This window comes from Asparagus officinalis, chromosome 8 (assembly GCF_001876935.1).
Source record: "Asparagus officinalis chromosome 8, Aspof.V1, whole genome shotgun sequence".
In the NCBI taxonomy this organism is placed as follows: domain Eukaryota; kingdom Viridiplantae; phylum Streptophyta; class Magnoliopsida; order Asparagales; family Asparagaceae; genus Asparagus; species Asparagus officinalis.
This window is the reverse complement of record NC_033801.1, coordinates 75,700,118-75,726,424: the sequence shown is the minus strand read 5'-3', so window position 1 is coordinate 75,726,424 and position 26,307 is coordinate 75,700,118. Positions and strand designations below refer to the sequence as shown.

The window sequence follows — 26,307 nt, the reverse complement described above, 5'->3', positions numbered from 1 at the left end:
TATGGTCATCCATGATTTTGGTGTAGAGGAGAAGGAAAAACAGCATACGGGTTAGTTTACAGTTGGAACTTTTTTAAAGACGTCGGTGTAAAGGAGAAGGAAAAACAGGTTGGTTCACAGTTATATATATTTTTAAAGATCCCTAGTAGAAAACAGGGCATTGGCGACGGGAAAATCCGTCACCAATGCCCCAAAATCCGTCACCAATACATATTGGTGACGGAAATGTCTCTGTCGCCAATAAATCCGTCGCCAATATGTATTGGCGACGGATTTCCCCGTCGCCAATACTTATTGGCGACGGACGACTATTGGTGACGGATTTCTTTGGCGACGGGTGATTCCCGTCGCCAATAAACATTGGCGACGGGGAAATCCGTCGCCAATGTTTAAACATTGACGACGGATTTCCCTGTCGCCAATGCACATTGGCGACGGGTAGATCCGTCGCCAATGTTTAAAACATTGGCGACGGAAACATCCCCGTCGCCAATGTTTTAAACATTGGCGACGGATCTACCCGTCGCCAATGTGCATTGGCGACAGGGAAATCCATCGCCAATGTTTATATTTACGCAAAAAAAAAATTTAATTTTCTAGTAACCTCCCATACGAGAATACACATATATATCGACATCAATCCAATAACAATATATTATAAAATCAACCATGATATACATTCACATTCCAAATGAATACTCATCCAATTTCATCTGTCAATCCACAATATCGAACAATACAATACTCATCATATAATCACGATCACAATACATCTCGCACGCTCAAATAATATTCATTCACTACACAATAAAATCACAAATATATTACATATACGTAAAATTCAAAAGTCATAATATGTCTTAACACAAGTCTCACTCACTCCTCGTCATCGTCGTTGTCGGCATCCCTGTTATCAGCGTCATCTGCATTAGAACGTCGTATCGTGCTGCTGCGCACTACGGGAGTACCTCCTCTAACCTGAAAAGATTATCACTCCACATAAGATACATATATACCAAAAATATCATAATAAATACATATATGTCACGTCATATATACCTCTCCACCACCATGAACTTCATGCTCGTCAATGAACATTATGATTTAGGTGCTGAGTCATTCCCTTCATCTGATTCCAATGCAGGTTGCGGATTCCCCTTGTGATGTTTGTTTGTATGAGAAATAAAATTCCAAAATAAGCTAACTAAAGAAGGGGAGAAGGGTGTGACATATTTTCATATGTTGTCATCAAAGGAAAATATAAAATAATCACTTCACTCCAACAGCTAACACGATCATTATTGTAGCAACTGTAGTTTATATGCATCATTAACATCATAATCCCATTGATTAGTAACATTAACACATAGAGAGAGGGAAAAAACTACAGCACACGCTAAGCTAAGAGAACTGCGGCCGAAGAAGCAAGTTGGATATCTTTCACCCATCACCAGCATTGAGACAAAAAAAAAGAAGCATGTATTGCGTAACTAACAAAAAACAATATATTAACCCTGAATCAAGAGTACTGAAAAAATGACATTCACTATAAAAGAACACAGAATTTGAATTTCTGCCACAAACAGAATTTATGTTTTTTCATAATCTTTGTGATCAAGTGTTTTGTTATTAACCTCTCTTCACGAAAATAATTTAGGCTTGCAAGATATAAATAGCTTAGTAAGTCTTTTTACAAAGCTTTACTCACAGCTTCATTATTATTATGTAGACAACATAACCATAATAAACTTGTGTCATGTTGATGTAAATCTACAAATTAGAAGTAAAGAATCTCGCTATAAATTGAAACAAAGTTATACTAGCAAAAAAATTGAATGGTGACGAGAAAGAGCTTACAAGCAAAAGCAATACAGATGGAAAGAAATTACCTGTGCATCAGTGATAGCAGGATTGATAATTTCATTTTGAACAGCTGAAGTGACAGGCAAGGGGGCTGATCCTTCTCTTTTGAAAGTATACGTAGCAATAATATCAACATTTGACAGTTGAAGGGTAGACTCCACAAGTTCTATTGCTCGAGTTCTTGCTGTCTCAATCTGTAGAATGCAAGTGATGAGTAATTTAGCAATACAACTAAGCTATGATATTAAGCAGAGTATGATATTGTAGAATATGATAAGCATTGTATGAGTTATAGGTGGACTTCTAAGACCTGTTACAAAATAAGCATACCAGTGAGACAACACGTTTCCTCCAAGACCTACTCTCTTGCTCCATCTTCATAGTACACACATCAACACTCTTAACCATTTCTTTAATAGATATCAAATCTTGACTGGCATTTTCATAATCTTGTTTCACAAGCCTTACACAAAAACTTAGCAATCGATCTGCAATGCCAATTGGTGTTTCAAGTTTAAGCCTCATTCTTTCCATACCATATTCTGTTGAACCATCCAAGAAACTGAACAGGAACTTTTCTAGTTCATAAAATCTACTAGTTGCCCACCGAGGATCGTTAGATAAAAGCTGATCATAGCTTCTTTTACTGTAATTTGAAGCAGAAATTTTTGCTTCCAGTGCAGAATGTGCAGACACAGGATACAACCTTATGTCTTCTACACTTAGTAGGTTGCATGTATTCTCTTTAATGAATGCAGTGGCTTCCTCAAGCTGAAATCAAGAAAGGAATAAACCAAATGAAAATGGTATGCAAAACATGTGTAACAGAATTGTATAGAATATTATGCAAAGGAAAAGAAACAACATAATGACATTTATGCATTGAACCTCACTGGTATTTCGATAGATATCCAGTTTGTTTAAAACAAACACAATCCTTTTCTTCCATTGTTGTACATAGAGAAGAAATGCAACCTGAAAATGTAAAAAGGAACCAGGTGTTATGCACACAAAGTATTGATGGAAAGAGAATGGAGTAAATTTCACATGTTCTCAACCCATTGTTCTCTACCAAAATGTTCTCTACCAAGATAAGAAATATAATTAAAATGGGAGGGCAAATCAAGAAGAAGAAAAAATATGTATGGAAAATGATCCACACTGGACTAAAGAATTGAATGTGACTTTGCAGAAATTCAGATATTTGCTGTGGGGACATCTTTTTGCTGAAGAATAAGAAGCCCAAGGACTAAATTTTTCATATCTCGATCCTTAAGGCAACAAGCTTAGAACCATGGCAAAACTTTAATGTCGGGGATTGTGAAGAGTTGCAATGACTCATGAATAGGTGGGAATACAGTACATACCATAACTTAGGGACGCAGATATTATGATTCAGAACATAGTGAAGACTCCTAACTCTTGCTAAACAGTATCAATATCAAGCTACTAAAGAGTCCTGTTGAAGGTCAGACTAAAAACAGAAGGACAAAAAAGGTTATTAGCTATAACAACTAAATTATTCTAAAGAAATATAATACTCTACATTGATATTATATTTAAATTCAGATTCTAATCTCATAAAAATCAAAAGATGCTATTTCTGTTTTAAACGTCAACATTGTATTAATCATTTTCCAACTAAATGAGAAAAAGGAAAAATTAAAGCCAAGCTAAAAAGGTCAAATCCACAAAAACTAGCACCAGGAAGCATCTTACAATCGGGGAGGAGGGCGTCGTCACGGAGAGAAGGGCGTCGGAGAGGGAGGAGCACAAGTCATCATCGCGGGTAGGGAGGGCGTCGTCGGAGTGGGAGGAGGGCGTCGGAGCGGGTAGGGAGGAGCACAGGTCGTCGACGAGAAATGGAGATGAGACTGAGAGATGGGGACTTAGAGAATCGGCGACGAGAAATGGAGATGAGACTGAGAGATGGGGACTTAGAGAATCGGCTGCCTCAGATCTAGGGTTTGTGAGAGGTCGGAGGCCTGTTCGTCCTGCTCATGAAGAACCTCTTCAGAATCACCGAGTTGAAGCTGCTGTCGGTCCTCCGAACCAAGAACTTGTAAAGCTGATCCAAAAACGCGGGAAATGGGAACAAAAATGATCGAATTCGATAAAAATCGATGAGGTCGGTAGAGATTTGATCGAATCTAACCTTGACGAGGAGCTTGAGGTAGACATCGTCGGATTTGGGCGCTGTGAGCGGGCAAGGGCGGCGAGCGGCGGTTTGGAGAATGAGGGGAGAGAGAGAGAGGCTGAGAATGAGAAACGGCTGTAGACTAGGGTTTGGTTTGGAGAACGAGGGATTTGAGAGATTAGGGGGAAACTTTTGGGGTTTTGAGAGGCGCGGGAGTTTTTGAGTCGGAATTTTGTGGGGGGGGCTTTTTTTCTTTTTCTTTTTTTGGGGAAATTTTTGGTTAACGAAGAGAAGGGAGAAAGAGAGATGTTTATTTTAAAAAGAATAATAATTAAAACACCCAAACGGTTTAACCCATTTGTGTTAAACATCTTCAACCGTTTGGTAGGGGTGTGTAAACGGTCGGTCGGTTTGGTTTTTATCAAATTTTGAACAACCGAAACGAACTACCCATTATTCAAAACCGAACCGAACCGTTGCAAGTCAGTTCATTTCGGTTTGTTTGGTTTGTCGTCGACGCCATGAAATCAGCATTCTTGAAAGGATTCAAAGAATTCGAGTGATTGGCACAATCTACAAGGGATTTTGCACGCGGTTGCAGGGGTGGAATGGTGAAAAGGGAGAGTTTGGGTTGAAGGTGAAGAAGAGTGTCGGAGTATTTGAAGGACGAGTTATTGATTCCTGGGTCTTGGTAGGTAAAGAAGAATAAGGGGATGGTGATGAAGGAGGATGTGGAATGACTCTTTTAGATCTAAATATCACATACAACAAATTACAGCCATGTGTCACGTATAAACAAATCACAGTCATGTGACAAATAAGCACATTCACTATCAACAAATTACAGCCAAATATCACATACAACACCCAAATGTCACGTATAAACAACAAATGTCACAAGCAACACCCAAATATTACAAATTTTAGCCAAATATCATATACAAAACCCAAATGTCACGTATAAACAACAAATGTCACAAACAATAGCCAAATATCACATACAACTCCTAAATATCACATACTACACCCAAATGTCACGTATAAACAACATATGTCACATAAAAACAGCATATGTGACATGAAACCGTCATATGTCACATGAAACTATCATATGTCACATAAGCAAGTTGACTTCCATAAAAGATACCTGGAGCAATTCTAAGATGGCTTGTCACATGAAGGACAAACATAATTTTATAGAAAAATTAAACAAGTTGACTTCCATTTCCTTATCAAATTTTACAAATCGATGAACTCTGTTAACCATCCAAACGACAAATTTGCACAAAACCAACTATACTAATAACCACATTAGAAGAGATTCCATCAAGGCTTCTCAACCTCCTCCTCCTCCTCCCCAATCCAAGCCCACACATCTGCCTCGTTGCCTTCTCAACCTCCTCCTCCTCCTCCTCATTCGATTTGCTCCCGAAGACAAAGCCAATGTTTTTCGTTAATTCATCTCCCATCAAGGCTTGCCGACTAACTTCTAACACCTAAAATTCGATTTGCTCCCCGAGCCCGCAACCTCTCTGTTCAAATGGAAATATATGTCAAGTAATCAAAAGAACCGAAGTCCCCACTCTAAAACTACTATAATTTCAGTTCTTTGTTAAATTCACCTTATTTCAAGTAAAGATATTAACTTTGTTACTCAAAAAACTAACTTTCAATCATCGACCACTCACCGGAGTCTTGATCACGAGAACGTCTGCCGCATCCTCCTCGATTCGGTCGCTCGCACCGTCGAATCGATGGTAAGCATCAGGAGCAGCGAAGCGCAGAGGGAACGACAAGTGCCACGTTATAGAATGGGCCCCAGACATACAAGAAAACCCTAGGGATCGGTGACCGGAGCTCCTCGATCTCACCAGAGATCAGAGATGGAGACGAGACTCGACGCTAAAACCCTCGTTCTGATCAGAATCCGCGCTGGGTTTCCGCTGAGGAGGGGGTCGGGGTGGAGGGGGAAAGAGGAGGAGGAGAGGATACGAATGAGGATGGAGGAGGAGGGGAGGAGGAGGGGAGGAGGAAGAGGAACTTGTCGTTCCACGTGAGGTTCGAGGAGCCCACGCGGTCGACGCTGGTTCGAAGGGTGTGGAGGCTACGGCGTCGGCGGTGGTGGGAGAGGGGGAAGCAGTGGTTGGGGAGGGGAGGTCTTGGGCCAGATTAGGAGGAGGAAAGAGATTGGGTTTTAAATGGGGAAGAAGAAGGGTAATTTGGGAATGTTTTCTTGGGCAGTGAGTTTTAGGACTTGGTTGCACTTCTTTTTTAATTTTAGGGCTTTTTGGTTATGGTTTTCGGGCTTGGGGTGGGGATGCATGGCCCAATTAAATTTGGTTCCCCCAAGCAATTTTTCCATATTAAAATAATTCTTAATTTTTTGTGGGGCCACTCATTAACAATAAGATAATCAATCACTAATGTTAATTTTTTACGATGGACACATTAGCATTGACGATGGATCGGCAATAAGTATTGGCGACAAAAAAACATTGGCGACGGATTCGATCCGTCGCCAATAAGTATTGGCGACGAATTCTATCCGTCACCAATGTTCCGTCGCCAATACTTATTAGCGACAGATTCAATCCGTCGCCAATAAGTATTGGCGACGGAAATGATGTGTCGCCAATACGTATTGACGACGTAATTGATCCGTCACCAATGTTCCGTCGCCAATACTTATTGGCGACGGATCGAATTCGTCGCTATTGGCGACGAATCGAATCCGTCGACAATACTTATTGGTGACGGATTTGATCCGTCGCCAATGTTTTCCCGTCGCCCAAGGTTATGGGCGACGAAAAATCATTGGCGACGGATTGAAATCCGTCGTCAATACAAACATTGGCGACGGGAACAACCCCGTCGCCAATGTTCCGTCGCCAATGTTTGTATTGGCGACGGATTTCAAATCCGTCACCAATACCCCGTCGCCAATGCTCAGTTTTCTACTAGTGTTACTTGGGATTTTTTCAGAAGGAAAACAAATAGGAGGCAGGAGACGTGGGAGTTACAGGTTGGTTATTGTTGGAGAGAGAACGTGGGTTGTGTGAAACGTGGGTTGGATAGTAGAGAGTACGAAGATAATTTAGAACTTAAAAAAAATTGTGATTGGCTCAACCTTATGTTACTGTTCATTTTAGCTTTTTTATTGTTCTCCTTTAGTTAAAAGAAGTAGTTTATATATTAGATTTACTATTATTTTTATTTAAATATTATTAAAAATCAATGTAATGGATTTTTAAGCTAAACTAGGATGAATGTACCTAACTGGGATATTGTAATTGTCATTATGAATCATAGTTATAGCAATAATGAAATCACATTTCTTATTGCATTGAAAATAGAATTAAACAACATTTTTGGATATTATAAGCTTAACTGGGACATCTTAATTGATTTCTTAAGAAAAAATATGAATTGACATAATAATATCTTCAAGTAGAATAGTAAAAGAAAATAAGTTAAATTAATAATTTATGTCATATTCCAAACTCTAATAATCCCAAAATATAATATGTAGTCAAGCATGAATAGCAATATCATTATGAACTAATGTTCTAGTAAAAAACCACATTTCTTATTACATTGAAAATAAAATTACACAACACACTGGGGACATTATAATCTCATGTTTTATAATAAACAATTTTACTAAACCATAATAATCATATAAAAATAAATTGCAAGGAATGGTTCCGAGATACCTCTTCTTATATGAGATAATAAAAATCAACCTATACAATAATATGCATTATTGAAAAGTAGTAGGATTTGATCAAATCCAAAAAGAAATTTATAATGAAACTCAAAGAAACATGAAGATTTTAATCAAGTACGCATTGTAGAATATTACAGCTAGAGAGTAATTGTCTAAAAGTAGTAAGATTAGAGCAAACCTATAAACAAATTTAGAACGAACTCAAAGAAACATGAAGATTTTAAACAATTGCACATCATAGAACTTTACAATTAGAGAGTAATTGTCCAAAGGCAGTAATATTAGAGTAATCCCATACAAAACTTTACAAATAAAATTTGAAGAACAAAACATACCAATTACAGAAAAGACAAGGAAATACACCTATAATTATCCAAAAGCAATAATTAAAATACAAAAACTAAATAATAATGGTAATTATAGTATAATTTTATGTGATGAAAGTAATCACATAAGCATACAAAACTACTAATAATATTGTATGAAAATCCCTTATAAAAATTACTCATTCTACTAAAAAATTAAGATATGATATAAATCATCAAAAAAAATTTATCATTTATTATTTTTGTTTCATATTTTAATTGAACCGATATCAATCTTTCTCCACCTTTATCTTTTTCTTGGGCAATTCTAGAGTAGCATCTTCATCATCTATGTCGATTGTAATATCAGGCTGGAGTTGGATTTTTTGTGTTATTATATTTCCTTCGCCTCATTCATCTTTTGTTTTTTCATCTAACATAACCAGGAATTTGAACATTTTTTCGATATTCAATACAAATTTCTAGAAATATGGACTCTGATTATTTTCTATTTCAATGAGAACAAATGTTATTTTGATATATATTAAAAATTTTTGATTTTCTAAATTATTACTTGAATAGAGTTAGAAATTACCTCCTTTCCTATAATGAATTTTTCTGTTGCGCATCCAATAAGAGTTTCTATCGCATCAAACAGTATTACTCTTGCATTATCCGTGCTATTTTTCACGAGAATCTTAACTATGTACCTGTAGTTTTCATTGTCAATTTCTAGAGATAGTTAATATTGTATTTTAATATGTTCATGCCATAAAAAAAGATATATTACTTAACCTTGGTACTAATTCATCAATGATTCTGCGACTTTTATCATTCAGACTATCTTTACTGACATCTTTATCTACCTTCTTGTTGTAGCCTTTGCAAGCATAGAACCATGGCTCGAGTCTATTCAAAATAGTAGTTATCTTTATCTTAATTGTGCAATAGTGTGTCTGTATATTGACAAATTTTAGTTAGATTTAAATGTGTTAATAATAATAGGTTTCTAATACTGTACCTGTATCGAATTCTGTGATGTATGCATAATATCACAAATTTAAATTTCTTTTGCATTTATAAAAAGAGTTGATGGAGATCCTTTTGTTTTTGCGGCTTCTTCCAAACGAAACCTGCATATTAGATTAAAATATAATACTATTTTATTATTGCGTTTTATGAAAGTATGCTTGTTCAACTTATCATTCCCTTAATTCTTTAGCTAGTTGTATTTTTGGGTTGATACATATTATTGATATAATTTGCAATGATATGCTTGTCTCCCCTGCAAAATTGAGATAATTATTGGATGAATTTTATATTTAGCTGTCTTTAATAAGATTTTCAGTAATAAATTATGTACCTTTATATATAGAGATTTTAAAACCTGATAATGCTATTACAGGTTTATCTTTGATTTTGGCTTTAAGAATTGATCCTTCATTTGTAGCCAAATCCCCAAATAAAGTTGCGCGCATAGTTATTCCACTGTATATGACAAAAGAAAGTACGTTAATCTTATTTTTTCTTATGATATTGGGAATAAGTATCACAAATATACCTTTTATCCATTAGCGTGATTTTCCTCCTATTGTCTGGTTTGTTATATTTTGCAATATAGTTGATTATTAGCTTCACGTTAGTTGTTATTGCAAGAATATGTACAAGTAATTTTATAAAAAAAATTATGATTCTATAAAGTAATGTCTCATTTTTTATTGAAGATTAATGTAAGAAATTTATAAGTACTTACTAATTTTTGTTGCATCTTTCATGAAAAATGCTTCTTCAAATGGGAAAAAGTTGTTCAATATGTTCTTCAAGTGGAAACTTGTTGGTGCTTCTTTGATAGATACGTTTTTTGTTAATACTAATTCAAGTGGCTTTGTGGATACTTGGAAAAGCTAGGTTTATGCCTTTCACTTCTCTATTTGAAATGAAAATAATTTGATTCGAACCATATCAATAAACTTTTCGATAGTCTCTCCGTATATAACTCCTTTTATTTTATTACCCTGTAAATATTATTAACACCAGAAATAAATATTTGGAAAATATAATTAATTAATACTAAGCTCTATATTATATTTTATTTAGTTATATGTAAACAGAAAAACAACATAAAAAGGCATTCTGAAAGTTATTAGGGTTTTAATGAAATTTATCGAATAGATAATAACAATCACAAAAAAAATACAAGCTGGATTATAAATGCTGAATATAAACGCTGATATTATGACAATAAAAAAAATACAATCTTTTCTCCTTGTTCTTCCATTACAGACAAAAACTTTCATAACCCAAGCAGCAATATTTGTCTTTAGAACTATGCTTGGAGGCTCTAGTACAATATCTAAAGCCAATTCTATATCAAACTCCAGAATAGTGATAATCGCCACATTTTTAAATTCTCTGACAATTTTATATCTCTTTACATAAGTAATGGATATACTTATTATTTATACTCAAGGTAGGATCTCACGATATATGTTGTCAGTTAATGGCATTGTACTAATTGATGAGAGAAGACCTCGAATTAAAAGATTCCAAATTAATATAATGAAAATAAAATAGTGTATAATGTATGTTAGCAAAACAGTATGAATGAGTGCATGACGTACAGATAAAAGTTATGTTTATCTAATTAACCAAATGTTAGATTTCATTGTATCATAAGAATACTTTCACATGTTACCTTTCGAAAGCTTTAGTTCTTCAGTTGATATTATTTCTTGAGTTTTGAAAAATATATACTACTTTCTGTATGTAGTATCATGATTATGTTTTCCTTGGTCTTACATATTTTTGTGCATACACCAATTTTAATTTGATGATATCATATATTTTTGAATTCTTGTGCAAGTATCAAAACTCTTAAGAGAATCTGGCATATTCCTGTAGACTCCAAAACTGAATTTTTTATATTTATGTGTTTGTAATTTTCTTCTGTATTTTTGCGGAATGAAAGACAATAGACATATTGGTCTATATTAATACTACATACAAATTCCATGTTTATTAAATTTAGAAAACTTTACGTTGGAAGTAATCGAAGTCATTATCCAGTGAAATAGTGCAGACATCATGTTACTTTTCCATGGGGACAACTACTGGTGATACGAAACTAAAGTTGATTAGTTCAGTGGATGAAGGATTCAAATAATGAAAGATTAAGATAATGAATAAGAAAAATAGGGGACCAACATATTTCCTTCCGAGAACTATTAAATAAAATTTACACTATCACAAATACAAATCACAAGATGCATGAAAGTTTTAAAAAATTTTATAATTTTATTTACCCCACTATCAGGCTGGCTTTTACAAAAAATTATAATTAATTACTTTAAAATAATCTAATGTAATCTAATAAGAAGAAAATAGATGGAAGTGCTATAAAAATTATTGTAATTAGATACCATGATTAATTGACTAAAATAAGAAGAACAATATCTAATCAGTTCATAATTTTAAACAATCTAATCTAATTCTAATAAGAAGAAAATAACAAAGATGAAAAGTCATCATTATTAAATAAATAAAGAGAGACACTAAGACTGAACCTTTAAGAGAGAACAGTTGATAATTGCTTCAAAGTCTGAGAAATATTTGGTGAGAGAAGAAAGTGGATTTTATGCTTTATTTATACCCGAAGAGTCATATTGCTATAATAAGAATTTGGTTATAATACGAATTCGGTTCTCTTTGTGAATGCACGTATTAAAAGTAGATACAATCATAGCACATGCAATATGATATTTTCTGTAATATAAACTTATTATATTATTATTAATAAAATAATCATAATATGTTTTACACGTGCAAAGTAGATAAATTAGTTTAAACTTTTAGATAGTGTATAATATTTCAAACTTAAAAAATTATAATATTCTTATTATATAATATCACGTGTTAAGAATAGATATATTAGTTGTATTAAGGATAGATATATTAGTTTAAACTTAATTTAAAAATTATTAGAATTTGCTTAAGCTAGAATTTTATTAGGATTAGGATGGTTCAAACTTTGAAGTTATTTGATTAGCATTAGAATAAATTATTAAATACAATTTAAAAATTAAAATTAATTAGTGATATGATAGTTCAAACTTTATAGGGGTATTTTTGTCTACAGAAAGATTTTTCCGAACTTGTGCTTTTAAAGGAAGTATGATATATATATATATATATATATATATATATATATATATGTATGTGAAGTGCACCGAAGGGGATCATCCTCTCTCGGATTCAGGAGTTGTTCTAGCATACCAGAGGCGAGTAACATCTCGCCCAGCTCTCTCCCAGTGTTTGTATAGTTTTCTTCGAGTTTTATTTTGTTTTCTTGAGCCTAAAACGTATTTTGTGCATAAAGATAGATACTTTATATTATGAGCAGCAAGATCTATATTTTCAGTTTAATAAAAACTCACCAACGATTTTGTAAATGTAGATCCAGATCTAGAATTTGTTTAAACTTGGGTTTCATGTGATTTATTGATTTCAATGTGTTTTAAATATGGAAAAATATATTTATGGTTTTGTGTAAGTAATCACATGTAAATTTTCGTTTCAGTTTGGTACATATATATGTAGGAATCATGTTTACAATTGCTGGAAATAATGAAGAGAAACTTTAGATTTAAATTTTTGCAGAAAATCAACGAAAACAAAAAACTGGGAAATTTCTGCTCAGTTGACCAATGAGTCGACTTATCAGCCGACTTATGAGACGATTAATGAGTCGACCAATGAGTCGACTGACGAAAAATTTCCAACCTTCTTTCTTTTCTTCTGTTCTGTCTGGTCGACCAATGAGTTGACCAATCCTAGTCGACTTATGAGTCGACTGACGAGGAATTTTTCCTATTTTCCTCGGGTTGGATCTGTTTGGGTTGTTTCTGTTTAACTGAGACTGTCTATGCATGTTTATTGTAGTTGCGTACTTTAATATGAATGAGGAGTCACCTCGAATACCTGATATTCGATATTTAGGTTTATTTTGTATCGCTACACGTGAGATGATTTGCGGACACGAGTTTAGAGTTACATACCGAAACACGTGAGGCATTAGGGTATATGCATCTTTCATATATTTCATCTAGTCCATGTGTTGGGCTATTATGATTATGCATCTTTCATATATTTCATCTAGTCCATGTGTTGGGCTATTATGATGTGCAGTCCATGTGTTGGACATTTGTCACATTTTCATCTAGTCCATGTGTTGGGCTATTATGATGTGCAGTCCATGTGTTGGACATTTGTCACATTCAGTCTATGTGTTGGACAACTTTCATATGCAGTCCATGTGTTGGGCATTCATTACATCTAGTTTTAGTCCATTTGTTGGACATCAGTTTAGACCTTGAAATTGACACTTATACTTGCGTAGGCTGGACATGACACTTATATGGGGTGTGACATGACCTTGTATTTAAGTTTTGAGATGAGTTTATCTTCTTTTATTATTATTCATGTATTAGATTTTGGGTTTGGTATTTAGGGATTTACAATTTGAGCTACATAGTATATATATGAGGGTTTTCATGTTTGGATTATTTCGCTCGACATACCTATGCTCGTGTTGTAATTTCCTAAATACTAAAATCCTCTTATATATAGGTATTTTCAATTTGAGCTACATAGTATATATATGAAGGTTTCCTTGTTTGGATTATTTCGTTAGACGTATTTATGCTCATGTTATAATTACCTAAATAGGATCAGTGATTTTATATATATATATATTATAACTGTATTTTCTGTATATAACGAGCCCTTTCCCTTGGGGTTGGTTGTGATGTTGCTCTCTAGCGCTTTGACGCTCGTTGTCCTTCTCCCTTTCAGGTAACGAGTCAAGAGCCCGGAGAATCGCAGGTTGATGGCGACACACTTTAGCTTCAGTCGTTTATTATAGTTATATTTTTCTTTTAAACTCCACTGTAGACTTTTGTTAGACATTTGAGAGTTTATTCTAGAAGTTATAAAGGTTGTGTGCCTTATTTCCTTTTGTTCAGACATTTGTATTTGAGACTTGTTGAGAAGTTCCAGTTTATTCATTTCAGACATTGGCTTGTACTTCAGTATGTTAGATGATAAAATATTAATTTGATCTCTATTATTTCATCAATTGACTCTTGTATTATCTTTTACTTGCTTTTGTACCTACACCTGTTTTTGACTCTACTAGAGAGATAGTAATTGTGATGGTGAAACATGTTATTGCACGGTATGGTGCATGACAGGTTTGACATTTCTGGTTTTACCTCGGACTGCAACCTTGTGTGAACCCAGGGATGTCATAGTTAGTATCAGAGCTCTAGTTCCAGTATCTTTAGGATCATCCTATGTCGAGTTGTGGAGCTAGGATAGAGTTTCATCGGATTAATGTATAGAGTCCGTAAGGATTCCCTAGTATGAGTGAGGACAATATATGCGTATATCTCAAAATTTGAGGATATTTTTTATGATAACTATTTTTGTGTAAATTTAAAGTATTTGCGTGAATACTAAATTGTTGCAAAAATCATATTGTGATATGCTATGTATGTGTATATGTCTATTTTTACTCATAAACTCTTATTTTCTTATGATCAGAGAGATGGCAGGACGTGGTAGACCTCATACTCGGAGAGCTGGACAGGCAGAGTCGCAGCAGGCTCCAAGAGAGATGGCAGGACGTGGTAGACCTCATACTCGGAGAGCTGGACAGGCAGAGTCGCAGCAGGCTCCACCTGAGCCACAGCAAGCTCAACCCGAGCTATAGCAGGCAACACCTGAGCCGTAGCAGGCTCCCTAGTACCTGATAGATCTTATGTCGCCCATCGTAGCTAGGATGGTAGCAATTGAGGAGCTTGTGACGAATCATATCGCGCCACCAACGCCACCACCACCACCAGCAGATCAGCCATAGGGGATACCAGCCGTTCCTATCAGCGAGAGACCTTCAGAGACCGCACCTGCAGCTATTCCACCAGCAGTTCCGGATAGAGCCACAGAGCAGGAGGCTTGGCTCCGTATGGTAGAGAGATACCAGAGATGAGGGCACCAGAGTTTTAGGGGTCATCAGACCCTCTTGCAACCCATAAGTGGAAGGAGGATGTGAGTAACACCCTCGACATACTTAATGTGGATTCGGTCCAAAAGCAGAGATTAGCATCCTACAGTCTGAAGGAAGACGCCAGGAGATGGTATCGACTCCAGTTCACTCCAGAGCACCAGATGACCCTATAATGGAAGGACTTCATCTACTTCTTTGACGGACAGTATATTTCTTCTGCAGCATGGACTAGGAAGGAGCTTGATTTGTCCCGGTTGACTCAGGGGGACATATTAGTGGCAAACATTGAGAGCAAATTTATGAAGTTGTTGCACTTCATGAGTATGTGGCAGACAGGAGAGTGATAGGCTCAGATGTTCCTAGCAAGGCTCCACCCTAATCTTCGTCGATACCTCATCTCAAGGAAGTTCTATTCAGTTCGAGAGGTAGCACAGGCCGCCACCTCACAGGAGATTGAGACTGCTATGTTCCAGAAAGATAAGGAAGGGAAGACTAAGGCAGGACAGAATGGGGATAAGGGTAAGAACAAGAGACCTTTTTATGGATCTCAGCAGCAGCAGCAAGGTCCTCATAAGAAGGGACCCCAGCATGATCAGAGAGCGCCTCAGCAGTGCAAGTTTCAGAGAGTTTGCTATAACTGTCACAAGGTCGGACATAAGGCATCGGAGTGTCGCAGCGTACCAGTAGGAGCTCAGCAGGGCAAGGGCCCGAATCAGCAGCAGCAGTGATTTCAGGGCAGAGGTCAGGGCCAGCAGATGAGGCTTGAGGCACCGCTAGCAGCCCAGAAGACTGAGGGACAGATTCGTGCAGTTCAGGAGGTTCCTCAGGAGCAGTTAGTTCTGTATTCTCCAGCACTAGCAGCAGAGCAGACTTCAGCCGCAGGCAGAGTATATGCGGTAGTACCGCGTGATCATGGAGCTATCAGAGTAGTAGTGGAGGGTACGTTTCTTGTGAATTCTTTTCCCGCCCGTATTCTCTTAGATTCGGGAGCTTCGTATTCCTTTATTTCATATGATTTTATTTCTAGACTCCAGCTCGTAGCTCAGCCATTAGACACCCATTTATCAGTTTCCACCCCTTTAGGTAAGATATCGCTTCTGGAGAGCGTTTGTAGGAGGTGTACTATTAGTTTAGATGAGTCATAGTTCATAATCGATTTGATAGTGTTGCATATGTCCGAGTTCGATATTATCCTTGGTATGGATTGGTTGTCTTCCTACCATGTTAGTATTAACTACTTTATGAAGACAGTCAATTTGCGGGCATTCGATGGGTCCGAGACGATTATGGCAACCTCTCAGGGCAACCGTTTTGTGGCGTCATTTATGGCGTACATCGAGGAGATGATGCGACGGGATCAGGGTATCAGGATATCTTTCAGGACATACCTAGACTACCTCCTGTGAGAGAGGTTGAGTTCTGTATTGAGTTACAGCCAGTCACAGCCCCGATATCCCACGCACCCTATCGCATGGCATCAGCTGAGATGAGGGAGCTTCAGACCCAGTTGGACGAGTTGTTACCTTAGGGTTTTATTCGTCGGAGTCATTCTCCGTGGGGAGTGCCAGTCCTCTTCGTGAAGAAGAAGGACGGCAGTATGCGTTTGTACATTGATTATAGAGAGTTGAACAAGGTCACTATCCGGAATAGGTACCCATTACCTAGGATTGATGACTGCCGACTTATCCTTGCTTAGGTTTCAGGATAAAATACCCCAGAATCGAACTCTGGCGTCTTTTTGTACGGGAAAAAGACTAAGCCGGCGACACGTGTTAGGTGTCGGCATATCCTTTCTTAGGATTCAGGATGAGATTCCCCATGCGTGTAAGGCATGGATTTTGGTGTTACAAGGTCACTATCCGGAATAGGTACCCATTACCTAGGATTGATGACTTGTTCGACCAGTTATAGGGAGCGTAGTATTTCTCAAAGATCGATCTTCGTTCTGATTATCATCAGTTACGGGTTCGGGAAATGGATATTCCCAAGACTGCATTTCTTACTCGATATGGATCATTCGAGTTCATGGTCATGCCATTTGGGTTGACCAATGCACCCGCTGTATTCATGGATTTGATGAACCGAGTTTTTCGTCCCTTCTTGAATCAGGTTGTTATTGTTTTTATCGACGACATCCTCATTTATTCGAGATCGGAGGCAGAACACGAGCAGCACCTACGGTTAGATTTGAGGACTCTGCAGAAGTATTAGTTATATGTCAAGTTTAGCAAGTATGAATTTTGGCTTTCAGAAGTCAGATTTCTCAGCCACGTCATCAGTAGAGAGGGCATAGCATTGAATCCGGCTAAGGTTATAGCAGTTCTTGATTGGAACCGCCGAGGACGGTGACAGAGATTCGTAGCTTTTTGGGCTTAGCCGGCTATTACAGGAAGTTCATCCAGGACTTCTCGAAGATTTCGACGCTACTTACATGCCTTACGAAGAAGGGTGTACAGTTCATTTGGAGTGTGGAGTGCCAGAAGGCCGTTGATATCTTGAAGACTAAGTTGACTTCAGCGCCAATTTTGACTATTCCGAGCAGCGACAGGATATTTGTGGTCTACACAGATGCATCATTAGTAGGTTTAGGAGGCGTCTTGATGCAGACTCAGAGGGTAGTAGCATATATCTCACTGCAGTTGAGGGCACATGAGAAAAACTATCCCACTCATGATTTGGAGTTAGCTGCAGTAGTATTTGCACTAAAGTCTTAGAGACACTACTTGTATGGAGTACAGTTTGAGCTGTTCACAGACCACCAGAGTCTGAAGTATCTTTTCTCTCAGACGAAACTCAACCAGCTGTGGTCCTAACTGTAGGAAGGTTTGACCAGGTGACAGAGTTTGAGGTGACCCTAACTGTAGGAAGGTTTGATCACTTGATTTGAAAGTGGACCTCTCGTTCATTGGAGGAATCGAGAAGGGATTTTAGTTGTGGTCCTAACTATAGGAAGGTTTGACCAATCGGGAGATTTGAGACGATCCTAACTGTAGGAAGGTCACTACTTGTATGGAGTACAGTTTGAGCTGTTCACAGACCACCAGAGTCTGAAGTATCTTTTCTCTCAGACGAAACTCAACCAGAGATAGAGGAGGTGGATTGAGTTTATCAAGGATTACGAGTTCGTGATCCAGTATCATCCGGGAAAGGCAAACGTCATAGCAGATGCTTTAAGCAGGAAGCGTCGACATCGGGTTTCGGCTTTGAGGTGTTCATTGTATAGATATCTTCTTACTCTTAGCCAGTTTGATTTTAGACCCAAGATTGGTGGAACCAGTACATTTTTGGAGCTATGTCAGTGCAGCCATCTTAGAGTACCAGAGTTGTTAAAGCTCAGTTGGAAGACTCTTGGATTCAAATCCGAAAGGAGGAGATTTCCAAAGAGCCTAAAGATGATTGGACAATTGGAGCAGATGGAGGTCTACGGATGAAGGGTAGATTAGTTATGCCATCCAGTGCCGAGCTGAAGAGGGAGTTATTTGATGAAGCTCATCGTACTTCTTATACAGTGCATCCAGGAACCACCAAGATGTACAAGAACTTGAAGAGACACTTCTGGTGGAGTGGTATGTATAGAGAGATTACAGAGTATGTGGCTAAGTGTTTTACCTGTCAGCAGGTGAAGGCAGAGCATCAGAGACCAGCAGGAACACTTCAGCCTTTACCTTTCCCAGAGTGGAAATGGGCGGATATTTCTATGGACTTCATTGTAAGGTTGCCGAAGTCGAAGAAGGGGAATGATTCAGTTTGGGTGATTGTGGATCGGTTGACGAAGTCAGCGCATTTTGTTCTAGTGAAGACTACATATATAGCTGAGGTGTATGCGAGGATATTTATTCGGGAGATAGTCCGACTTCATGGAGTTCCTGATACGATTGTACATCTTCATCCTTGAAGGAATACTCTTTTTGGAGTCTCGGACCCGAAGTCTTTTGCTGCCTTCGAGATTGCTGTTGCGACGCTTGATTAGGACCACCAGCAGCTGCAAGTGCCTTGCCCTTACCACGAGAGGCGAAGTTTGAGTTGAGCGGATTAACCGTTGGTCGGTTCCTCTCGGCCTTATTCCTTCGGAGGAAGCGTTCGGCTTGTTCACCGCGCACCTTCAGATCCTTCCAAGTGTCAGACGGTGCTGTCCCCATTGCTTCCAATACGTCTAAGGACAGATTATTATGACAGGTCTGGAGAATGAATTCCTCGGTGATCGGGTCTCGGAAATTCATCGCTTTGTTCCGGAACCTTTTGACGAAGGTGTCGACTAACTCCCCGTCCTTCTGCTTCTCATGATACGATTGTGTCGGATCGAGGTTCAGTGTTCACTTCGCATTTTTGGAGGAGTTTCCAGGATTCGTTCGATAGCAGATTATCTTACAGCAGTGTATTCGACCCACAGACAGATGGTCAGATGGAGAGGGTGAATCATGTGTTGGAAGACATGTTACGGGCTTGTCTTATAAACTTTTAAGGTAGCTGGGAGGAGCATATTCATCTGATAGAGTTCGCTTATAACAATAGTTATCAAGCGACAATCGGTATGGCCCCATAAAAGGCATTGTACGGGAGACCTTGTAGATCACCGATATACTGGGCAGAGCCGGAGGACAGCTTAATGCTTGGGCCAGAGCTTGTGAGGCAGACTACTGAGAAGGTAGCATTGATTAGAGAGAGGATTTTAGCCGCTCAGAGTCGACAAAAGAGCTATACAGATAAGAGATGAAGACCCTTGGAGTTTTAGGTTGAAGATTCGGTTTTGCTGAAGGTATCGCCTATGAAAGGCGTTCAGCAATTCGGGAGATGAGGAAAGCTTGCACCAAGGTATATTGGACTCTTCCGAATTTTGGAGCGTATTGGAGCTGTATCATACAGACTAGATCTTCCAGCATCGATGTCTAGTATACACAATGTATTTCATGTTTCTATGCTCAAGAAGCACTTACATGATGAGGAGAAACAGAGAGTGTTGGATGCACCAGAGATTGATGTTTCTATGCTCAAGAAGCACTTACATGATGAGGAGAAACAGAGAGTGTTGGATGCACCAGAGATTGAGCTTTAGGAGGATTTGACTACTATTGAGATTCCGGTTTGTATACTTGCCAGAGAGGACAAGAGGCTTAAAAACAAGGTAATTCCTTTGGTGAAAGTTCAGTGGAACCGAAGAGGCATTGAGGAGATTTCTTGGGAGCGAGAAGAGGACATAAGTCGAGACTATCCACACATGTTTGAGCAGGTAAATTAAATCTTTTTGTATGACTTATATATGGCTTATAGATTCAATTTTGGCGATGTTTATACTTAACACTAAAATGAGGGTATTACCACTTATCTCCTAAGTACTCGGAACATATGGTATATATATGAGGGGTTCCTTGTTTGGATTTTTCACTCGATGTACTTGTTCCATTTAGCTAGGGGTTAAGTGGTGGTATTTACATTTTAGATGGTTAAGTGTGAACATCGAAGCTGATTTTCAAGAGCGCGAAGATGCTATGTACGCTACTTCCTGCATTTATTGAGGAAGTGGATTAATTTATGTGTATGATTATTTGTGTGATTATATTTAGATTTAACGCTAGAATGAGGATATTTTCGCTCAATTCTTAATCTTTTGGATCACATGGTATATATATGGGGGGTTCCTTGTTTGGATTTTTCGCCCGACGTACTAGTTCCATTTGATTAAGGGTTGAGTGGGAATATAGTCATCCTAGATTGTTAAATATAAATATCGCTATATGCTTGTCTAGAGTAATATTATTTGTTTGAGTATGATTTCTGAATTTCGAGGACGAAATTCTTTTAAGGGGGGAAGAATATAAAACCCCGTATTTTTGTTATATAGATATATGAATTATTGGGGATAAATAATTCTATTGTGGTAAATGACTTGAGGTCATAGATATACTTGATAACAAGTAATTAGATATGTTTAAGGGTATTCTTATAGAGTTTCGTGCATTGGTTTTGGCAGATTAACAAAACTTGTACGAATCTGGAAAATGTCGGCTTAGTCGACTCATGAATCGACCAATGAGTCGACTTACGGGCAGATTTCCAGATTTTTTTTATTTGCGGGTTTTTTTGGTTTTGTTTCGGGTTTGACCATTTGTATATAACCTCTCCTACCCGAAACCAACCCCAAAACCCATCAGATATCAGAGAAAACACTAGCCTCTCTCTCCCCTAAAACCCTAATTCGTTTTTGGTGAGTTTTGGGGGATTTTCGGAGAATTTCAGCAAGTTTCAACGAAGTGAAGCGAAGGGAATCATCCACTCTCGGATTCAGGAGTTGTTCTAGCATACCAGAGGCGAGTAACATCTCGCCCAGCTCTCACCCACTGTTTGTATAGTTTTCTTTGAGTTTTATTTCATTTTCTTGAGCCTAAAACGTATTTTGTGTATAAAGATAGATACTTTATATTATGAGCAGCAAGATCTACATTTTTAGTTTAATAAAAATTCACCAACGATTTTGTAAATATAGATCCAGATCTGGAATTTGTTTAAACTTGGGTTTCATGTGATTTATTGATTTCAATGCGTTTTAAATATGGAAAAATATATTTAGGGTTTTGTGTAAGTAATCACATGCAAATTTTTGTTTTAGTTTGGTACATATATATGTAGGAATCATGTTTACAATTGTCGGAAATAATGAAGAGATACTTTAGATTTAAATTTTTGCAGAAAATCAACGAAAACAGAAAACTAGAAAATTTCTGCTCAGTCGACCAATGAGTCGACTTATCAGCCGACTTATAAGTCGACCAATGAGTCGACTGACGGGAAATTTCCAGCCTTCTTTCTTTTCTTCTGTTCTGTCTGGTCGACCAATGAGTCGACCAATCCCAGTCGACTGACGAGGAATTTTTCCTGTTTTCCTCGGGTTGGATCTGTTTGGGTTGTTTCAGTTTAACTAAGACTGTTTATGCATGTTTATTGTAGTTGCGTACTTTAATATGAACGATGAGTCACCTCGAATACCTGATATTCGATATTTAGGTTTATTTTGTATCGCTACACATGAGATGATTTGCGGACATGAGTTTAGGGTTGCATACCGAGACACGTGAGGCATTAAGGTATATGCATCTTTCATATATTTCATCTAGTCCATGTGTTGGGCTATTATGATGTGCAGTCCATGTGTTGGACATTTGTCACATTCAGTTCATGTGTTGGACAATTTTCATATGCAGTCCATGTGTTGGGCATTCATTACATCTAGTTTTAGTCCATTTGTTGGACATCAATTTAGACCTTGAAATTGACACCTATATTTGCGTAGGCTGGACATGACACTTATATGGGGTGTGACATGACCTTGTATTTAAGTTCTGAGATGAGTTTGTCTTCTTTTATTATTATTCATGTATTAGATTTTGGGTTTGGTATTTAGGAATTTACAATTTGAGCTACATAGTATATATATGAGGGTTTCCTTATTTGGATTATTTCGCTCGACGTACCTATGCTCGTGTTGTAATTTCCTAAATACTAAAATCCTCTTATACATAGGTATTTACAATTTGAGCTACATGGTATATATATGATGGTTTCCTTGTTTGGATTATTTCGCTCGACGTACTTATGCTCATGTTGTAATTACCTAAATAGGATCAGTGATTTTATATATATATTATAACTGTATTTTCTGTATACAACGAGCCCTTTCCCTTGGGGTTGGTTGTGATGTTGCTCGCTAGCGCTTTGACGCTCGTTGTCCCTCTCCCTTTCAGGTAACGAGTCAAGAGCCCTGAGAGTCGCAGATTGATGGTGACGCACTTTAGCTTCAGTCGTTTATTATAGTTATATTTTTCATTTGAACTCCACTGTAGCCTTTTGTTAGACATTTAAGAGTTTATTCTAGAAGTTGTAAAGATTGTGTGCCTTATTTCCTTTTGTTCAGACATTTGTATTTGAGACTTGTTGAGAAGTTCCAGTTTATTCATTTCAGACATTGACTTGTACTTCAGTATGTTAGATGATAAAATACTAATTTGATCTCTATTATTTCATCAGTTGACTCTTGTATTATCTTTTACGCGCACGCACCCACAAACAAAAACACACACACACAATGTAGTATAACCTCAGAATGGTGGTGATGAAGGTACTCAATAGCTAAATCTACATTGATTATGATGTCAATCCTTTGACATAAGCTCAAGCAGTAATTATGGGAGTATAGCCATCTTTCCAGACTTCCATTGGGCATGAATTTGAGTACAAGTGCCTTGAAATCCTTGTTAGCGCAAGTGCTGATGATTCCAACAAGATTTCTGTGTCGGACCATTCTCAAAGCACGGCATTCAGCATCAAAACTCCTTGAGGCTCCTTTGATTTCCAAATTCAAGACCTTTATGGCAACAAGAAGGCCGTCATCTAAGAGCCCTCTATACACTGAACCAAAGGTCCCCCTTCCTAGCAAGTTTATTTCGCTAAAGTTGTTAGTGGTACGAACGAGCTCGTAGTATGAGATCAATCTATGGTTAGTAGGAGAGAGTATGCTAGTAGAGGCTGGATTCTTCGCTCTCCTTCTATGTGATCTTAATACGATGCAAAATCCAAGGAGAAGGATCCCAATAGAAGCAATAATAGGAAGGATATACCTTAGCAAATGCTTCCCTGAATTAGAATTTGTAGAATCAATTGGATTACAGTATGAAAAGCCTAAACTGGGCGCTCCACATAATGCTGCATTTCCTTTCAAAGACACGACACTCACATTTAAAAAGGCACCGCCATTTGGAACCTTTCCTTCCAACTCGTTGAAAGATAAGTTCAGGACGCTGAGATGTTTGAGATTGACTAAGGACTCAGGTATAACACCTGAGAGCTTATTCCTAGAAAGGTTCAAGACATCAAGGTTAATGAGATTACCAAATGATTCAGGAATGTGCCCGTCGAATGAGTTATTGGATAGATCCAAATAATTGATTTCAGGATACTTTGAAGGGCTTGGAAGTTTACCTGATAGCTGATTTACTGATACGTCAAATGCATATAAGTCCCTGATGTTCCACAATGCTGAAGGAAGCAATCCGGTGAGAAGGTTCTGCGACAGATCTAATGCGTCTATATGAGGCAAACTCCAAATACTTTCAGGAATTGCTGAAGATAATTCGTTAGTATTAATGAACAATTCGTTGAGTGCAGTGATATTTCCAATAGAGTCAGGTATGGATCCAGAAATACTGTTGTTGTCGAGGTACAGTTGGTTCAAGTTTCTTAATCGTCCGAGCTCAATTGGGATGGAGCCATATATCCTGTTGCTGGTTAAACCTAATTGCTGCAGCCCTTCCAGGGTTGTGATTTCAAATGGTATCGTTCCGAATAGCTCATTCTCGTTCAAGACCAGATGGGTTAATCCGGACAGGTTGCCCAGCTCAACAGGAATTTTCCCCTTAATGTGATTTTCGTGAATATTAAAGAATCTTAGGGTTCTTGAGAGATTACCCACAGTATGTGGAAGAATGCCATCCAGCTCATTTCCATTAACCTGGACTGAATCTAAAGTGTTACAGTTTGACAGTGATGCAAGGATGTCCAATCCTCCAGTTAGCCTGTTGAATCCTAGAGACAAGGATGAAAGTTCAAGCATGTTCCCAAATTGCAAACGCACTGGTCCATCAAGGTCATTTTCTTGCAGATCAATGATTCGGAGCGAAGACATGTTAGAAAGGGAAACAGGTATAGGACCAGTTAAACCACCAGAGAAAGAAATCTGCAACCCCTCAAGGTTTGTAAGTCGACCCAACTCTTCAGGAATATTCCCATGGAAGCCGCAGTTGCCAAGGCTTAGTTTAAACAGATTAGTAAGGTTACCCAAAGAGGACGGTATGGTACCTGTTAGGTGGTTGTCTCCAAGATACAATGTATTAAGTTGCTTCATATTTCCAATCTCGGACGGTATGCTTCCGGTTAGCTGGTTATAAGCCAAGCTCAGAAATTGAAGAGTACGACTACTACAGAGGCTTTGTGGCAAGCTCCCAGTGAGTTGATTACTATTTATAGCCATAATATTAGGGAAAAGTGGATGAAAGCTGCTGTTATCGGAGGGCAAGGTCCCTGAAATACCGTTGAACCCGAGATCCAACTCAATGAGAGATGACATGTTGAAAAAGGCAGGAGGTATCGGACCTGAAAGCTGATTATGCTCAAGTATGAGTACTTTCAGTCGAGGCAGCTGAGCCAAAGCTTCAGGGATGGGTCCAACTAAGCCGTCATTGGAAAGCGAGAGCAGAGACAGAAATGAAAGGTTGGCGATGAGAGGGGGGATGGTGCCGTAGAGCAGCATGTCACTAATGTTGAGAGCAGTGACTCGTTGCCTTCGATGGCTGCAGGAGACACCCATCCAGGTGCAAAAGGAGGCATCAGTGGTCCAGTTGGTGGATAGAATGCTGCCCGGATCATGTTCGATGACCTGGGCTTTGATAGCTAGGAGTGCCGAGAGGTCGGTGATGTTGTTAAGCTTTACCGCCGATGACGAGGCAAACAATAATAGCATCAGATGCATAGCTACTGTTGGGCGCAGAGTCACGCCCACCGCCGCGGAAACGATATCACCTGAGAGAGAGCCCTGGCTTTTGTTGTCACAAAAGCACAAGTCAACCTCTATATTCTTGTTTCTCAAAGGAAACGAGAATAGATAATGAAATTCTTATTTCTCAAAGGAAACAAGAATCGAAAGTGATATATTTCATCAAAGTGAAATATACACTCTTCCTCTCATCAGCTCTAAGACCGAATTTTGAGGGATCCTACAAGCAATAGCCAACAACCCAGAAAACAGTAAATACACGAGATTTACGTGGTTCGGCAAACTTGCCTACGTCCACGGGAGGGGTGAGGGGAGATTCCACTATAAGGAGAACACCGACGACTTGTACAATCCACAAGCTCGTCTCAAATATCTGATTTTTACCCAAAAGAAATAAACCTCTCTTTTGTAGAATCTCTCTTTTTCTCTCCTCTCAAGATCTCTCTTTCTCTCAATAAACAGCCGGCTAAACCCTCTGCAAACTTTTCTTCCCGCAGATTTTTTTTTTCTTCCTCTAAAGCCGCTGTTCCCTCTGCTGCCTTTTCCCCGTAGCTTTTTCCCCAAGCCACTGATCACCTTAGCCTTTTATTTCACCGCAGCTTTTTTACCCAAGCCGCTGTCCCCCTCTTGATTTTATTTCCCCACACCAAACCCTAGAGTGACCGGATATTT

The 26,307-nt window shown here is 38.1% G+C and overlaps 2 protein-coding genes across 2 annotated transcripts; both read right to left on the bottom strand.

Moving 5' to 3' along the window:
* Positions 656-15,758, bottom strand: LOC109821390 (probable transmembrane GTPase FZO-like, chloroplastic). Its single transcript, XM_020387579.1, has 11 exons — positions 15,630-15,758; positions 8,828-8,988; positions 8,628-8,742; positions 8,063-8,090; positions 3,780-3,860; positions 3,583-3,731; positions 2,752-2,838; positions 2,194-2,634; positions 1,890-2,057; positions 1,060-1,204; positions 656-978 (listed from the first exon to the last, which is right to left on the bottom strand). Exons 1-10 carry the CDS (start codon positions 15,756-15,758, stop codon positions 1,088-1,090), a joined length of 1,476 nt encoding a protein of 491 aa, XP_020243168.1. The 3' UTR covers positions 656-978; positions 1,060-1,087.
* Positions 23,134-25,611, bottom strand: LOC109821389 (putative receptor-like protein kinase At3g47110). The gene has a single exon (XM_020387578.1). The coding sequence runs from the start codon at positions 25,609-25,611 to the stop codon at positions 23,134-23,136; it is 2,478 nt and encodes an 825-aa protein (XP_020243167.1).

Coding starts and splice junctions, on each gene's coding strand:
- LOC109821390 (XM_020387579.1), bottom strand. CDS start 15,758: ATGCCTTATGTCCGACCTTGTGACAGTTATAGCAAACTCTCTGAAACT. Junction 8,989..15,629: donor CTGCTGAGATCCATAAAAAG/GTCTCTTGTTCT, acceptor GTCAATATACAG/ACACACTATTGCACAATTAA. Junction 8,091..8,627: donor AATTCATTATAGGAAAGGAG/GTAATTTCTAAC, acceptor GGATAATTATAG/GTGTATTTCCTTGTCTTTTC.
- LOC109821389 (XM_020387578.1), bottom strand. CDS start 25,611: ATGCATCTGATGCTATTATTGTTTGCCTCGTCATCGGCGGTAAAGCTT.